Genomic DNA, 17881 nt, shown 5'->3' with positions numbered 1-17881 from the left:
CGGAGCAGAGCTTATGCTGTAAGGGAAAATAGGGCGTGTTTCGTTGAGGAGGGCGTGTTAGCTCAGAGTGAAGCGCAGATTCTAACGGTGAGGGCGGGGTCAGGTAGAAAGAGGCGTGTCTTATGGGCGGCTCTAGCGCTTGAGGGGTGGGGGCAGTAGGGTGAGTGGCGGGAAAGCGGTAAATACGGATCCCGGCTCCGGTTCCAGGTCCCGGCGGGAGCAGGATGGTGGCCGCCGGGGGCATCGGCTGGTTCGCGGCTGTGTCTCTTCTCCTGTACCTGGCGGAGCGGGCGGCCGGTGAGTGGCTCAGGACTGGGATGTAGCGCGGGCTTGTCCCGTTATCAGCTGGTGGGTGGTGACTGACGGCAGATCTGTTCCTCTTTACTGCCCGGGTACTTATATGGCAGTCCTCTCATGCTGTACTGTGTGCACTCACCCTCCACAAAACCCACCTGTTACCCTGCCCGTCCATTCCACAAGCAGAACAGGGAGTGCAGCTCTGGAGTATAATACAGGATGTAACTCAGGATCAGTACAGGATAAGTAATGTATGTATACAGTGACTCCATCAGCAGAATAGTGAGTGCAGCTCTAGAGTATAATACAGGATGTAACTCAGGATCAGTACAGGATAAGTAATGTATGTACACAGTGACTCCACCAGCAGAATAGTGAGTGCAGCTCTGGGGTATAATACAGGATGTAACTCAGGATCAGTACAGGATAAGTAATGTATGTACACAGTGACTCCACCAGCAGAATAGTGAGTGCAGCTCTGAGGTATAATACAGGATGTAACTCAGGATCAGTACAGGATAAGTAATGTATGTACACAGTGACTCCACCAGCAGAATAGTGAGTGCAGCTCTGGAGTATAATACAGGATGTAACTCAGGATCAGTACAGGATAAGTAATGTATGTACACCGTGACTCCACCAGCAGAATAGTGAGTGCAGCTCTGGAGTATAATACAGGATATAACTCAGGATCAGTACAGGATAAGTAATGTATGTACACCGTGACTCCACCAGCAGAATAGTGAGTGCAGCTCTGGAGTATAATACCGAATGTAACTCAGGATCAGTACAGGATAAGTAATGTATGTACACAGTGACTCCACCAGCAGAATAGTGAGTGCAGCTCTGGAGTATAATACAGGATAAGTAATGTATGTACACCGTGACTCCACCAGCAGAATTGTGAGTGCAGCTCTGCAGTATAATACTGGATGTAACTAAGGATCAGTACAGGATAAGTAATGTATGTACACAATGACTCCACCAGCAGAATAGTGAGTGCAGCTCTGCCCATATTCGACCTGCTATATGTTGGACATGCCCTTCAGGTTGCTGTGTAGTCCGGTATTAGTGTATCTTGACGCCACCAGAAGCTAGGGGTTTGACAGGAGTAACGCCCCTCTCACACCCCTAGCTCCTGATTGGCGGAAGATCCCTAGGTCCTGAAAGGTGCACAGGTCTGTGATGCGCGCTCCCTGTGTGTTCCCCGGGGCAGTGGTGGCCCCTGTTACCCGGCTGTGTGTAACATTAATTAATGGTGTGTGATTTCCCCCTGTATAGCAGGAGTGTGCTCCCTGCTGTCGGCCGCGCTGTAAAGGGGGGTTGTGGGTACGGCGTGCTGTGGGATCCCCTGTCCTGTGTGACTATGCCCTGCTGGCAGTGTCTATTCCGCCGGCGCTGTGTGCTCCCTGCTTCCGGCCGGGGTATGCACAGGGGTTATGGTTACGCCGCCTGCGATGTTTGACTGACATCCTACTGTCAGGGGTAGGTGGCGTCCTTCTGGGGAGGCGCCGAAAAGCTGCTTCTTCACACCGCTGCCGGCTCAGTCCTTCCCACAACGCTGTGCCCTTCTCCCTCGATGAGGGTGCCGCTGCCAGCACCCAAGACACTTCCCGCTGCAGCACCGTGCCTGGCCTGCGGACGCTGTAGCTAACATCCATAGTGGGCTGCCAGGACCTGCTCTCCTGACACCTCTGCAGGCTGCAGCCAATCAACCCCCCTGTCAATCTTGACTCCACCAGCACTTGCTGGTGGCGTCAAGATACACTAACACCATGTAGTCTTAGCTGGGCGCTGATGTTGCAGATGACACGGGTGATGGGTCTAGTGCTGCTCCTCTACTCTAGCCTCCACACTGATGCTTGCCAGTAAGTGGAAGCAGTCAGTGATCCATGGAGAACGTTGGTTTACAGTCTGATGTTTTCTTCAAACATTGGAAGATCTCTTGTTGCTGTCAGTGAATAGTAACACACTGGCACATTCGGGGGCTGTAAGCCTGTATACACACAGCAGTTGTCACACAGCGTTGGATTCCTTCCACTTGTATCCAATCATCTGTGAGCCGATCAGTTACACTGTATCAAGAAACATAGAACACCTGGACAACCAACTGATACATGTTATCTCATGGACCAAAGTCCTGGTCACCGAGGGCCACATCAGCATTATGGTTGCCTTCAAAGGGCCAATAGTTAGTGTGAGACTGTATAGTAATGGGGTCCTACTAATAGTGGCCCCAGTAGTGATAGTGACTCCCCTAATAGTGGCCCCAATAATATTATGTGCCCCTGATAGTGGTTCTAGTATTAATGCCGATGTTCTTATTGGCTTGTGGCCATGCAATAACCCCAGGCATATCACTCATCCGGCCTGCAGCTCTGGTTCGGTGGCAGCCGTTGCTGAGTCCGACCGCTGACTTCTTCCCTCACGTTTGCTTTGCGTACAGGATGGCGCACACAGACACTGGGGGGAAGAGGTCAGCGGTCACAGATTCCTCAGCGGCTGCCACCGGACTGGAGCTGCAGGCTGGATGAGTGGTATGCCTGTTGGGTTACTGCACAGCCGAGATGCAAAGATCGCCCTTTGTTTTGTAAACTTGATACAATTGTAACCAGTGGAGTATACAAGATTTGGTAAAGTGTTGGGGTGTTGATTGTCCTGCTTGTAGATCTCCAGTTTTACCATACCGCTATGACAACTTCTCCCGTCTAGGACTTGTTTCTTGGTGTTTTCTGTCTAGATTTCCGCACTTGTTCATCTTAGTATAGTGGGTGGGCATGTATAAAAGGGAACTCCTCATGTAGCCCCCTGAAAAGGCACTATGCTCCCTGTAATAGTTGCCATGGTCATTCCCAATGAATAACTAGGCAGACTTGGTGATCAAGAGTCTTGGAAAGCTGGGTGCCAGGTTGGACATGATGGCTCTGTTGGGTATCGTTACTCCTGGTCTTCCTAGGTGAGCAGTAAAAGCTACACAACTCCATTACCAGGACTGGAACCAGCCTTGTGGGTTTGGCACCAGCAGCTACATTGGGTATGACCCAGCTTTCCCAAGAACAGATGTAACCAAGAAACCACTGAGTAGGAATCTGAGATGCCCGATTCCTTCCAGCAGTGACTCTGCAACAAAACTCCTCGCTGTGAATGATGATGGGAGGAGTAGTACATGCGGGATGTTACATTGTTCCTTGCCGCTCTGCCTTCACAGGGCAGTTTCTAGGCATCATCGCTCGTCCCTCTCCCCTTTCACAGACTCTTTGCAGCAGTCATTGTGATCTGGTTTTCTGACCTCTTCTTGTTGCGCAGCTGCTCATACATTAGAGATGAGCGCGGCTTTATTATCTGCAAACTACAGGATAAAGTGACATCCTCAGGTCACAAGAGGAGGACATGAAGTACTGCCTGTCAGTCATCCAGATCTACAAGGGCATAGAAGGAGGCAGTATTATAGTAGTTATATTCTTGTACATAGGGGGCAGTATTATAGTAGTTATATTCTTGTACATAGGGGGCAGTATTATAGTAGTTATATTCTTGTACATAGGGGGCAGTATTATAGTAGTTATATTCTTGTACATAGGGGGCAGTATTATAGTAGTTATATTCTTGTACATAGGAGGCAGTATTATAGTAGTTATATTCTTGTACATAGGAGGCAGTATTATAGTAGTTATATTTTTGTACATAGGGGGTAGTATTATAGTAGTTATATTCTTGTACATAGGGAGCAGTATTATAGTAGTTATATTCTTGTCCACAGGGGGGCAGTATTATAGTAGTTATATTCTTGTACATAGGAGGCAGTATTATAGTAGTTATATTCTTGTACATAGGGGCAGTATTATAGTAGTTATATTCTTGTACATAGGAGGCAGTATTATAGTAGTTATATTCTTGTACATAGGGGGCAGTATTATAGTAGTTATATTCTTCTACATAGGGGGCAGTATTATAGTAGTTATATTCTTGTACATAGGGGGCAGTATTATAGTAGTTATATTCTTGTACATAGGGGGCAGTATTATAGTAGTTATATTCTTGTACATAGGGGGCAGTATTATAGTAGTTATATTCTTGTACATAGGGGAGAGTATTATAGTAGTTATATTCTTGTACATAGGGGAGAGTATTATAGTAGTTATATTCTTGTACATAGGGGGCAGTATTATAGTAGTTATATTCTTGTACATAGGAGGCAGTATTATAGTAGTCATATTCTTGTACATAGGGGGCAGTATTATAGTAGTTATATTCTTGTACATAGGGGGCAGTATTATAGTAGTTATATTCTTGTACATAGGGGAGAGTATTATAGTAGTTATATTCTTGTACATAGGAGGCAGTATTATAGTAGTTATATTCTTGTACATAGGGGGCAGTATTATAGTAGTTATATTCTTCTACATAGGGGGCAGTATTATAGTAGTTATATTCTTGTACATAGGGGGCAGTATTATAGTAGTTATATTCTTGTACATAGGGGGCAGTATTATAGTAGTTATATTCTTGTACATAGGGGGCAGTATTATAGTAGTTATATTCTTGTACATAGGGGAGAGTATTATAGTAGTTATATTCTTGTACATAGGGGAGAGTATTATAGTAGTTATATTCTTGTACATAGGGGGCAGTATTATAGTAGTTATATTCTTGTACATAGGAGGCAGTATTATAGTAGTTATATTCTTGTACATAGGAGGCAGTATTATAGTAGTCATATTCTTGTACATAGGGGGCAGTATTATAGTAGTTATATTCTTGTACATAGGGGGCAGTATTATAGTAGTTATATTCTTGTACATAGGGGAGAGTATTATAGTAGTTATATTCTTGTACATAGGAGGCAGTATTATAGTAGTTATATTCTTGTACATAGGAGGCAGTATTATAGTATATTCTTGTACATAGGAGGCAGTATTATAGTAGTCATATTCTTGTACATAGGGGGCAGTATTATAGTAGTTATATTCTTGTACATAGGGGGCAGTATTATAGTAGTTATATTCTTGTACATAGGGGGCAGTATTATAGTAGTTATACTCTTGTACATAGGGGGCAGTATTATAGTAGTTATATTCTTGTACACAGGAGTCAGTATTATAGTAGTTATATTCTTGTACATAGGAGGCAGTATTATAGTATATTCTTGTACATAGGAGGCAGTATTATAGTAGTTATATTCTTGTACATAGGAGCAGTATTATAGTAGTTATATTCTTGTACATAGGGGGCAGTATTATAGCAGTTATATTCTTGTACATAGGAGGCAGTATTATAGTAGTTATATTCTTGTACATAGAGGACAGTATTATAGTAGTTATATTCTTGTACATAGGGGGCAGTATTATAGTAGTTATATTCTTGTACATAGAGGGCAGTATTATAGCAGTTATATACTTGTACATAGGAGGCAGTATTATAGTAGTTATATTCTTCTACATAGGGGGCAGTATTATAACAGTTAAATTCTTCTACAGAAGAGGCAGTATTATAGTAGTTATATTCTTGTACATAGGGGGCAGTATAATCGCAGTTAAATTCTTGTACATAGGGGGCAGTATTATAGGAGTTATATTTTTGTACATAGGGGGCAGTATTATAGTAGTTATATTCTTGTACATAGGGGGCAGTATTATAGTAGTTATATTCTTGTACATAGGGGCAGTATTATAGTAGTTATATTCTTGTACATAGGGGGCAGTATTATAGGAGTTATATTTTTGTACATAGGGGGCAGTATTATAGTAGTTATATTCTTGTACATAGGGGGCAGTATTATAGTATTAAGGTAGATATGTTAATATTCTACCCGTTTTATTACTATCCCCCAGCAGGGGATTGCTGATTACAGCTGGGTCCAAGTTGCGTTTCTTCAGTATTCACGGGTGTTGTGTTTTGTCGGCAGAGAGCGCTGCGGTTGTTCATTACTTCATGACTGCGCAGTTCCTGTGGGCAGGATGGACGCTCGGACTGCTCCTTCCCGGCTGTCTGATCCAGGCGCTCAGTTTTGTCTGGTTCCGGGCTGATGGCTACCAGCAGTGCTTCACCCTGGGTCTGACTCACCTCCTGCAGCTCGGCATCCTGAAACGGTATGTAGCGTTGGACTTTATTACTGTGATAACCCATACGGGTGTAATGAAGCAATGGCGAGGCTGCACTACTGACATGTTCCGATGTCTCCCATGCAGATCACAGACCCCACTCCATTCTTCTGAAACAAACTATGGGGGTCCTAAATGGGGTCTTTTTTTTCCCTTTACAGACATGTGGATTCACTTCGTCTCGCTCTGAGGAGGAAAAGTAAAAGCGCCGACGAGGAGCAGGATCTGGTGATGAAGCAGGGAGACCTGTCGCTCCTCCGCCTGATAGAAGTCCTCCTCCAGGCGCTGCCGCAGCTGCTGCTGCAGACGTACCTGTACATGACGCTGGACCGTGCCGACATCTACGCAGGTTGGTTCAGCGCTCCGTAGCCTCTTCTTGGAGTTGCATAATGCATTTCTAGCTGCTACCACTAGGGGGCATAGGATTCATTATTGCATTTGGTACAAGATGTAGGAAAAGTATTAATCCGTTTGTGTGTATTTCCACAGTCAGCAGTGCCCTGCTGTGTCTTCTGTCTCTCTCCTGGGCGCTCGTCTCCTTCAGCCACTTCCTTTGCCTCCTGAGGCCCGGGCATCTCTGTTTACCATGGGCATCTGTGCTGTGCCAGCTACTGTGGAGAATGGGAATGATTGGCACCCGTGTGATGGCGCTGGTCGTCTTTGCTAGAGTTTATCACTTCTGGGTGTTTGCTGTAGGAGGTGAGGGCTGTTCTAAAACACTCTGTGCTGCGGATCACCTTTTTTCCCCTCCACCTGCCACATGCCGCCATGTTGTACCCTCTCCTCCACCCTCCCCTACATACTTGGCTCCTGAAATACTCTGCACTGCTGTGCCCCTTGGCTCGTAGGTGACTCTGTGTCTCCCCCTGCAGGTGCTCACTGGCTGGTGATGTCGTTCTGGCTGGTGGCTCAGCAAACCGATGTTATCTCCACACCTTGTTATTGGCGACTGTTCAATATCCTCCTCGGCGCAGTCTATGTCTTTTGCTTCATTAACGTTAGGGACGGGCCTTCTCGCTATCGCGTCGCCATCTTTTATGTGGTAAGTACATGACAGCGGCGTCCTCTACACGACACGGGTGCGGTGTCGCTCACCATTTGGAGGCGGAGCGCTACGGCAATCTCTTTTGGCCGCCTGTCTCCATTTAACATTCATAGGTGGCTGACTGTTAGGCTATTTTTTTGTGGCCCACCCCTGTATAATCTGTTCTGATTACTGATTTTCAAGATCTCTGCTTGCCGTCAGGAACTGGGATCGTAATTGGACGGTTCATGTCTCGGAATATGGCAGTGTGCAAAAAAATGATCGCAGCAGCCCGGGTTGGTCCCATTGAGTTTAATGCAATACCAATGCCAGCCACTGCACTATGGACAGAGCTGTCAGCTTCTGGCTCTGTCTGCAAAGATGGCGGACCCGACAAACCCCCTCTGATCAGCTACTGACGACATCCTGAGGATAGGCCATCCGTTGTGAAATGCATACAAAAAAAAAGTCAGTACGCCAAAAGTAAATGACCCTTAAAAGCGTACGTAAACCGCGGCTGCGACAAATAAAGTAACCATCGATTGTTTCAGAAAACTCCTTACATGTGGTTTTAATCGTGTTCAATGTTTTATTTGTTTTATTCTTTTTCTTGATTGATTGAACTTTTTTTTGGTTTTCTTGTCTTAACGCTCTCCGCATGCAGTCATCTCTTTGGGCGTACGCACATAATAAAGAGGACTTGTTCCTTATTACAGATACGGTACATCTTGCTGACCTGGGGGCAATTATTAGGCCTCCGGCTGTCATGGCAATGCATCATAACTTACCGATGCTGTGACAGAGGGAGCCTCCCCACACACAGCCTGTTAACCACTTGGATGCCGCGGTCAGCATTGATCGTAGGATCTAAGGGGTTGAACAGCTGGAATTAGACTTCTCTCCCATCCTGGCTGTTAGTGCAGGGTACAGCTGACACTTGCAAGTGATGAGACTAGCACAGCTTCTGAGCCCGCGATATCACTGGGGGTTAAGCTTTGTACTTCTGTTCATGCTGCCATCACTGTTGATTGCGACATCCGGAGGGTTCACCGTCGGGGATTGCAGTCTCCTCAGACCCAGGATCTTTCTGATGGGTGTCCATGACGGCCGACTCTCCTCCCGCAAGATCTCAATAATCGCATTGCTGTTAATGTCAAGTGTTGGATAGGAAAGGGTTACTCTTCTTGTAGTTGGGTGTAACGGAATACGTTTTCAGTTGTATATAATATATACTCTATAAGTGACGCGGTTTCCCTCGTATCCTCTCTTAGATCATGTTGTTAGAAAACTGCATTCTGCTGCTCCTCGCCACAGACTTCCTGCAGGGGGCGGTGTGGAGCAACGTCAAGCTGTCTGTGGCCGTCATGTCGGGATTTCTCATCGGTGAGTGGATGAATGATTAGATAAGCATCGTAGAGAGCTGTGATAGATTAGGCCTTATTACCAGCTGAACGGACTTACTGCTCCGTCATCAATGAAGGTCATTGTGGGAGACTGAACCACAAAGCCTTACTTCACTTTCACTGGTAATTGGAGGCCCTTTGTGTAATAAGTGGGCGGCTGGGAGAGAACCGCCATAACTAATGGTCATTATCAGGTTGTAAATCACTTCGGAAGTCTTTAGTCGCAGTGCACTGAGGATTAACTATGTATATAGTCTGCAAATGTAGAAGTGTTGTGCAGGGAAACCATCAGCAAGCTGGTATTGGCCTTTATATTGAGAGGTGTGTAGTGTTTTTTTTTTTTTTTCTTCTTGTGATAGTTTGTTACCAAGGCGTATTTCCCATCGGGTACTACCGTAGGCATGATGTGCCTGTGAATGGTTAAAAGGGGACCAGCGCAGGCTACTGACTGGCCAATAATGTCAGCTTTGTTCGCTCCTTCTTTTTTGAGCTGTAAGTGGGCTGCTTACATGAAACCTCCAGCAGGCGGAGGGATTTTTCATTGCATTTGGTGGCAATGACTATATGGAAGGCGGAGAGTGTTTGGCTGTGACTACTGGGGGTAAGGTGGGGTCCTCATATGTGCAGTGATCAAAGGTTACTGCTCATACTACTGGGGGAAAGGAGCACTGCTAGGCCTACTGGGGCAATGGAGCCTGCTGGGAAAAGGGATTTAATAGCTGAGACTGCTGGGGAAGTAAAGGAAGTAAATGCTGTGACTACAGGGGTACATCAATGCAATGTACAAATGATCAGTCGTGTTGAAGCCTAATACTCCTGGAACCCTTTTTACTACAATCGGGATGCCACCCAGGTATATAGCATTTTCACCTGTAAACCACACCAATTTGGGCTGCAACTGGATGCCAATGCCACTTCCTGCCGCATTATGGCTGTTTGACGGGCATCAGAGAAGTCCTGAGGTTGGAAGTTACCTTAGCATGTACAGAGTTCATTATAAGCCAACTCGTTCTTGATAATTTATCTTATTTTACGTTTTCTCTCCTTCTGTTAATTTTGTGGTAACTTTGATTTCTCTTCTGATTTACAGGCTGCGCTGCCTTAGTTATATATTACACCCTCCTCCACCCTAAATCAACCGAAATCTCTCAGAGCTTCAAAAAATCTGGATCTGGGGGTTGCGGTATGGAAGATGAGTTGGCATATTCCTTCAAATGGTGGAATAAGCCTTCTCAGAAGGAGGCGGCCGATGATGATGTCTTTCCAAAAGAAGACTTTAGTCCAAAAATGTCAGAGCAGGAAATGGTTGACCAGGAAGATCTTCCGTGGAAGAAAGTTGCCGAAAAACACCATCGCCTGTTGCTTCTAAAGCTGGCCATGAAGACCGGAAACCTTTCCAAAATCAATGCTGCCTTTGGTGATGGGGGCATTGGAGACCTCTTCTCTTTTCAAGGTGCAGTCGATGTCCAACACCCTCTGGTCAAGAATAACAGTGTGTCAGAAGGCCAACGTAAATCATGGTCTTCGGGCAAAACCCCAGTAGATGTTGGTCAAGGATACGAGCATGGTCTACAGGAACCCACCACTTATGCAAGCCTTCGTGACTCTCTAGGGAAAGATGGTATAGTTCATAATGTGCTTTCTCCATCACAAGTGGCTGCCACTTGCTCTCCAAGTAATGGGATGATTGGGAGTGGCACACTGTACTTCAGTGCCCACACAGATGGCGTAATACAGGCTGGCAATGGGACAATATGCATTGTAGAGGTCCCCAAGAAGAAAGCTGCAGTAAAAGACTTTGAACCAATAGAAAACGAGGATCTACCAGTTATGTCTGTCAGCCCTATTCCCAGCCTGGCTACCAACCGAAACTTCCACAGGAGTATGGAAGAAGATGTTGGAAGTCTATGCGAAGAGTGCGAGATGACCATTGATGACTCTGGAATTACGGCATCTTCAGGGACAAGAGGCTACCATTTATTATCGACACAGGTTCTCCCTCCTTCTATAAAGGGAAGACTTATCCAAAAAGAACAACCTTGCTTCACTTCAACTCCGAAACCTCAAGCCATATCTGTAGATGTAGGACCACGGGAGGAGATGAAAGCCAGGAGAAGACTTGAACATTTGATATCGAGAACTTAGTTCCAGTCTAACCTCTTCTGGAGAAATTTATGGGTCCCCTAATGGGATGAATGTTAAGAATCCTTTATCCTCTTCAATGGTTCTTGATGGTGGATCCCATTGGTGATTTTGGCACAAGTGTCGGACCGAAGTTGGCAAGTTCTAGATGGTACATGGCACATTGCCCGTCCAAGTAATTTACCAAAATCAGTATTTAAAGACTTCCAAACGTTGCCCGGGCAGATTTATCTTTGTGTCTAAATTGACTGCCTGAGCAAATGAGCAAACTGGGACATAGTTTGCTCATTCGCTTGGGTGAACGATAATCCGTGTAAAGGCACCCTTGAAAGGGTTGTACAGGATTAATTAAAAGTGGCTGCTTTCTTCCTAAAACAGCACCACACCTGTGCAAAGTTGGGTGTAGTATTGCAGGTCAGCTCCTTTTTACATTAATTGAACTGTAGTACCTGACACTACCCAACGAAGAAGTGTGGCACTGCACTATTTTTGGAAATATTTGAATGTGTGTTTTTTTTTATTTTTTTGTTTTGATGTTTAAAGGGAATTTCACGTGATGACACCTGAGTCACCGCAGCCTAACGATGAGCACGCAATAAACTAGCTGCTGCCGTTTAATAAATGAGACAGGTGCACTTTAACAAGAGCCATCTGCGGTATGACCCTAAAGATTCAAATTGCTGAGGTTTTGGGAGTTGTCTAGCTGGGCTGTCTAGAATTTAGAGTCCTATGACTTCCTGCCCTGCCTGCCCCCTACATGCACTCTGCATGTAAAATTGAGATCTCTTTGCTCCATTTTAGCTGTTAAAGACCAGAAAGTATCGGGAAAAGGAGCAGAGAATGCTCAGTCTTGTGGGCGGGCAAAACAGGAAGTCTATGAGGTGCTATTTTAGCCAATGGCTGCAGAGCAGGAAGTGATGTCACAGAAGGAGCATTTGTTTTGCCAACTTCTGCTGTACAGCCCAGAAGTAGTTATTGTCTGTGGCGTAAGGCCCTAAATTTTATAGACCAACTTGGAAACTTACATCTTAAGGGCCCAGAATGAAGAAGTTAACGGCCATAATATTTACGCAGTCCGATTGTAGAGGACTCCATTTAAAGGGCACTTGTCTCATAATGGCTGCACTTTAACATGACGGCAAAACTAGTTTATGACGTGTCTAATTTACTGTTGGTGTCTACCAGTTTGGAAATCTTTTTAGAGTTGGGTACGTGGTTGAGAGATCGGGCCGTAGAAGAGCATGCACAGTTTTCTGTCCCGTTACAAGTCTTCCGTCTGTAAAGTTGCTTTTTCTTGTGACAAACAAGTTTTATGGCTGCCAGGAAAAAGTGACAGGAAGACCTGTGCCCCCTTTAATCTAGAATAGTCCTGCAATCTGGCTTGTTCAGGTTATTCGGCGGTGACTGAATATAAGGAAGATGTTCTGCAGCAGGCAGGTGTGACCATAAATGTCTGTGCAAAATTTGACCCGCACTTTTTTTTTATCTGCACTCCCATATTAATGGTTTTTGTTCTCCTTTGGATAATATCCATAACACTTAGTCACCATGTGCCGGATTATTGGAGGTGAACTGTACATATAACTACATTTTATTAGTTGGCCACCTGGTAATCTGGAAGTCCTGCCGGTTTGGCTCGGGACTATTTTTGTTAGTGGACAGAGTAGTATAGACCTCAGACCAGCAGGGCTGCTGTCACCACCATGACGGCTACAGGAAGTCACGTGAATACACTCATTGACAAAAAAAAGGCATTTACCAAAAAGGAGGAGTTGAAATTGGATGAAACTTTCTCTGTGTGATTGTAACAATGATCTATGTGATACATATCAGCGCAAAAGGGTACGTTAGTTGTGGAAAACTCTACAATGCAAAGAAGGCTCTAGTGCCCTGTTGTACTGTCTGTAGTCTGGATACGTGATGAGATAGTCAGACATGGAGGCTCTAGTACCCTGTTGGGCCGCCTCTAGCCTGGATACATGATGAGATACAGACGGGCATGGAGGCTCTAGTACCCTGTTGGGCCGCCTCTAGCCTGGATACATGATGAGATACAGACGGGCATAGAGGCTCTAGTACCCTGTTGGGCCGCCTCTAGCCTGGATACATGATGAGATACAGACGGGCATAGAGGCTCTAGTACCCTGTTGGGCCGTCTCTAGCCTGGATACATAAGATACAGGCGGGCATAGAGGCTCTAGTACCCTGTTTTGCCGCCTCTAGCTTGGATACAAGATGTGATACGGGCGGGCATGTGGAGGCTCTAGTACCCTGTTGTACTGTCTGTAGTCTGGATACTTGATGAGGTACGGTCAGACATGGAGGCTCTAGTACCCTGTTGGGCCTCCTCTAGCCTGGATACATGATGAGATACAGACGGGCATGGAGGCTCTAGTACCCTGTTGGGCCGCCTCTAGCCTGGATACAACATGTGATACGGTCAGACATGGAGGCTCTAGTACCCTGTTGGGCCGCCTCTAGCCTGGATACATGATGAGATATGGGCAGGCATGGAGGCTCTAGTACCCTGCTGCCCTGCCTATTGCTTGGATCCAAGATGTGATACAGGCAGGCATTGAGGCTCTAGTACCCTGTTGTACCACCTCTAGCTTGTATACAAGATGTGATACAGGGGTGTATGGAGGCTCTAGTACCCTGTTGCACTGCCTATTGCTTGGATACATGATGAGATACAGGTAGGCATAGAGGCACACAGGCTTCATATGGTATCCTGAGACATATTTGCCTATAGCTATTGCAACTGGTCCTTTAGCTCCTGCGCACTCGTAGGCTGGTGTAGCTTGCGTCCCATCGGTTCCATAAATGCTCGATTGGCGATAAATCTGTCCGTCAGGCAGCCACAAAAGTGTGACAATGTTGTGGGGGCTTCCTGTGACCCCCTTATGTGTGCGGCTGAGCATTATCCTGCTGCCTCTTGGAAGCCACCATGAGAGGAACACATGTGGCTGCAGGATGTCCTGAACATATCGCTGAACTGTCCTTGTCCCTTGTACCACTACTAGGGGTGACTGACTGTCGGATGTGATGGTTCCCCAGACCATCACACCAGCAGGGGGCAGTGTGCCGCTACACAGCAAAGGCAGGATTGCGGTGCTCACCACTAGGCCTCCAGACACAACACGGCCGTTGTCGGCGCCCAAACTAAACCTGGTTTGTCGCTAGCGATGATAGGGTACCACTTCGTAGCGTCCAGATTTCTCGCTCATGACACTACTGCAAATAAAGGCGACTGCGTTAATGGCAGGACATGTAACGGGCACTTTCTGCTAGCACCTGGAAATAGTCCGGGCAGAGACAAAGGTCTGTCATAAAGGTCTGTATCTGGATGGCGGACAACAAAACTGATTTATCTGCTTGTACTTGTCGGCGGATCAAATGGTCCTCTACCGGTGGTCCTCCTGGGCTGGCCGGAGGCTTACCCTACGTGTGCGTACCCTCACGTAACCACTGGTCCCAACACCTCTTAACAGCCTGGTCAGAACGGCCCCGGTGGCGGCAGTTTATCAGACTAAATCCAATAATGCGCCCCTCTCAGACTCTATTAACTGGGTGAAATATCTATGAGTGCGTCGTAGAGACGTCAAGTGGTCAACAAACTCCACACAAGGTCCACTACACACAAGTAGCCTCTGAGTGCTTTTTATAGGACAACGGGGGACCTTTTATGAGCCCCGGTGGCAAGACCGCTATCAGGCCACAACTCTAATCCATGACATATCTGTCCGAGACCTCACCGCAGGCCCAGACATCACCGCAGGCCGAGGTTTGCAGCAATCCGCCATTTTTATCGGGGTGTTCTTTTAGGTTTTGTTTTTCTTGTCAATGAGTGTATAGAACTTATCTGTTGATTAGTCCTGATGATCTGCCCACCCCCTAATGTTAGTATCTTCCTGTACATCTCGTGCATATATTATTATACTGGACGGAAGGTGTGGCCTAGACTCCACCCAAGCGGTAGCATATATAACTTTTTTTAATACTAGTCTTAATAACTTATTACTATATTTTGTATCCTCTGTATGTTTTCTTATATATTTCTATATTTTAATGTAAAGTATTTATTAACCTTGCGTTTTCATATTTCCTACAATTTTTAATGCTACTATCTCATTGAGGTACAAACAGTTTAAAGGTCTCGCTTTCTATATTTGTGACCCTCCAATCTGAGACGGGTCCGGGGAATGCGCTGCCCCATCCCATGATGTTTTGCTGTGTGATATGAACTTGTGCTTTGTGGTTTGTTTGATGAAATGTTTTATTTACTCGCCTGTATTCTGACTCTAATATACAATGTATCACATACTATATATGTAATGATAGAAGATGGTACTATAAAGGTCCAATTTAAAGAGGTGGGGTCTAGTTCAAATCCTTCCAGGGAAGGCAAATACTTACACAGCCTAGTGGTGTCACAATCTCTGCTTACGGCCCAGTTCCAACACGGGGTCACACGGTATGGCCCTTTTATTGCCCGTCATGTTATCGCAGGGTGGCTGTTTGGCTAATCTCAATAACTAAGCCCTTCTCTGTTATGACCGATGAAGAGACAGATGGGGTCTGACTTAGTTATTGAAATGAGCCAGTTTCATATGATGACATCACGGGCAATGGAAGGGTCATACCATGTGTCTTGGTGTCTGAACTGGGACTGAAGTAGAGGTTATGATACCACTTCATCAGGTTAGTGGTTTTGCCTTTTTGGAAATCTCCTTAAATGCAAGGCTGGGCCCCCCTCTTCCCCTTTTTAAAGGGGTATTCCGGGCACAGACTAATACTCCATTTGCACTGACCGATGATCGCTCAAGCGATAGTTTGAGTGACAGTTTTGAGCGATCATCTTTGCATAGCCTATAGTAGCTACTTAAGAGCTATGCAGGCGGAGCGGGACACCGCCACTATTGCTTGGTGAACAATACAGCTGTTCTGCATAAGCAAACAGCTGTATTGTTCTCCACGATTACAGCTCACGTCCCGCTGTGAACTACCAGCGGGACTCGGGCTGTAAGACTCTTATCAGCACTGCCGACTGTGATAACAGCCTGCACCGCTCATAACAGTTTATCGCTTAATTCAAGAAAACTAAAATTGAGCGAGTAATGTCCCATGCATGAAAACTGCACGATATCCGCTCATTTAGACGCAACCGTTATCGTTCAAAAGACGGCTTTGAGCGAATTTTGAGCAAAATTCGTTGGGTCTAAATGGGCCTTAATATTTTAATATCTACTCATCACAATCAGTCAGTTTGTAATTGGTTCACTATGCCTGGTCTAGCTACATTCTTCATATCCTATCTAACTCGTGTTCCCCCCACCGCCCCACCTGAACAGAATCTCCAACATCTTGTCTGCATTTGCTGCTTCCTCCCCTGTCCATAGTCTCCAAAATCCGGCTGTCAGCAGTGCATGATGGGAGGACAGGGGCACAAGCACTGTGTTGTATTGCTCATATGCAGTGCAGAGTGCCGGAAAGTCCTGTCTCCTTCCTTCAGCAGACTCTCTATGGCTCTCAGTGAGAGGGAGGTTACTGTTAATAAGTTGCAGGACCCGTGAGCTGGAGGCGGAGCTACAGTGCTGGGCAAGCACTACGCACGCTAAAAGTTGTAGGTAACAGTCAGTTTACATTAGCAGTAAACCGCACTGACAGATCGGGATGAAGAAGAGGGTGCAGAGCGGCATATAGAATGTACAGGGTGCCGCTACTGTGCTGTAACTCCTAGATTTTAGCATTTTTTATCATTTCTGTTTTGTGCCCGGAAACCCCCTTTTTTTTAACAAGAACAAAATGCCCCGCCTTATCTGGAGGAGCGGTAAACCAGTTGGCACCAATTATTTCTATTAAGCTTCATGTAATGCCTTCCCACAGTGAAACCCTCCTATCATGGAGAAGGGGGTTGCCCACAGTGGCACATGTCCTTGCCCACCATGATTGTGGTTTCTGGATGACTTTAAGACTGTATATATCAGCAATAGATGGTGGCGCTCCAAGAGGTTTATGCATGTATATCTTTCGGGGTCCTGATGGTACGATGCAGAGACCCCTAGATATAGTGTCAAACCAATGATACAAAGAGTCCGCTCCCAGTATTGCGGTGATCACTTATATTTTGACAGTTAACTCCTATTGTAATAGAAGCCTTTTGTATTTCTTAAGGAAATAAACAATGTGGTTACTCCAGCCTGCTGTGCTTATTACACCTTGCCTTTAGCTAATTGGACCGGGTGTGTCTCCTTAAAGGAAACTTTATTACATTGACAATTCTGTTGAGTCTGTGGACATCCTGGTTTATTTAACTATAATTTCCATAGTAATTTAAGTTTTGTTTTTTCATCCATGGGTGGTTTTGCTGGTCCTTTTCTCATCATCTGGCGCCTTACATTTATAGAGGTGCAGTGTGGACATTTCGTGGGATGATGCCAAAACTGCTGCCTTTGATCACCAACGATGGTATGATATTGTCACCTGATGTGCCAAAGGTGTAGGAGCACCTAAGTCTTAGTAAAGTCCATCGTCTTAAAGAACAGGAGGAGTACAGCATATTGAATCCTTTTCCCCAGGACTATATATATATATATATATATATATGACACGGTACATTGATATATAAGTCCCTGCTCGTTAAGGATGTAGGAGTCCAATGGGCGGTCCTAATTGGTGATTCATCTAGCTATGCATACAGAGAGAAGTCCATCACTGATCGGACCGCCCTCTGGACATCTAACCTCAGAATCAGCAAAGATTTAATGACTAAATTACAAGTTGTACTCACACTTTCCCAACAAAAGTATTTATCGATCTGCTCTGCTCTGCTCTGCTCCTCCTGCCTGCAGGTCAGACGTTCAACACGGCTGATTCACTCTAAGGACTGTTTGTTTGAGAAATATTGTATGATA

General features: G+C 45.6%; 1 protein-coding gene across 1 annotated transcript; it reads left to right on the top strand.

Moving 5' to 3' along the window:
* The first annotated feature begins 162 nt into the window (after positions 1 to 162).
* XKR5 (XK related 5) lies at positions 163 to 17150 on the top strand. The gene is made up of 7 exons (XM_066595258.1): positions 163 to 297; positions 6203 to 6386; positions 6560 to 6747; positions 6888 to 7097; positions 7271 to 7440; positions 8694 to 8805; positions 9916 to 17150. The coding sequence occupies exons 1-7, from the start codon at positions 225 to 227 to the stop codon at positions 10968 to 10970; spliced, it is 1992 nt and encodes a 663-aa protein (XP_066451355.1). The 5' UTR covers positions 163 to 224; the 3' UTR covers positions 10971 to 17150.
* Positions 17151 to 17881: the final 731 nt, after the last annotated feature.

This window comes from Eleutherodactylus coqui, chromosome 1 (genome assembly GCF_035609145.1).
Source record: "Eleutherodactylus coqui strain aEleCoq1 chromosome 1, aEleCoq1.hap1, whole genome shotgun sequence".
In the NCBI taxonomy this organism is placed as follows: Eukaryota; Metazoa; Chordata; class Amphibia; order Anura; family Eleutherodactylidae; genus Eleutherodactylus; species Eleutherodactylus coqui.
This window is presented reverse-complemented; position numbering and strand designations above follow the sequence as displayed.

Bases quoted from the DNA above. Each gene is read 5' to 3' on its own strand.
- XKR5 (XM_066595258.1), top strand. From the start codon at position 225: ATGGTGGCCGCCGGGGGCATCGGCTGGTTCGCGGCTGTGTCTCTTCTC. The intron at 6,748-6,887 runs GTTGGTTCAGCG...GTATTTCCACAG, and splicing joins CCGTGCCGACATCTACGCAG to TCAGCAGTGCCCTGCTGTGT. The intron at 7,098-7,270 runs GTGAGGGCTGTT...CTCCCCCTGCAG, and splicing joins CTGGGTGTTTGCTGTAGGAG to GTGCTCACTGGCTGGTGATG.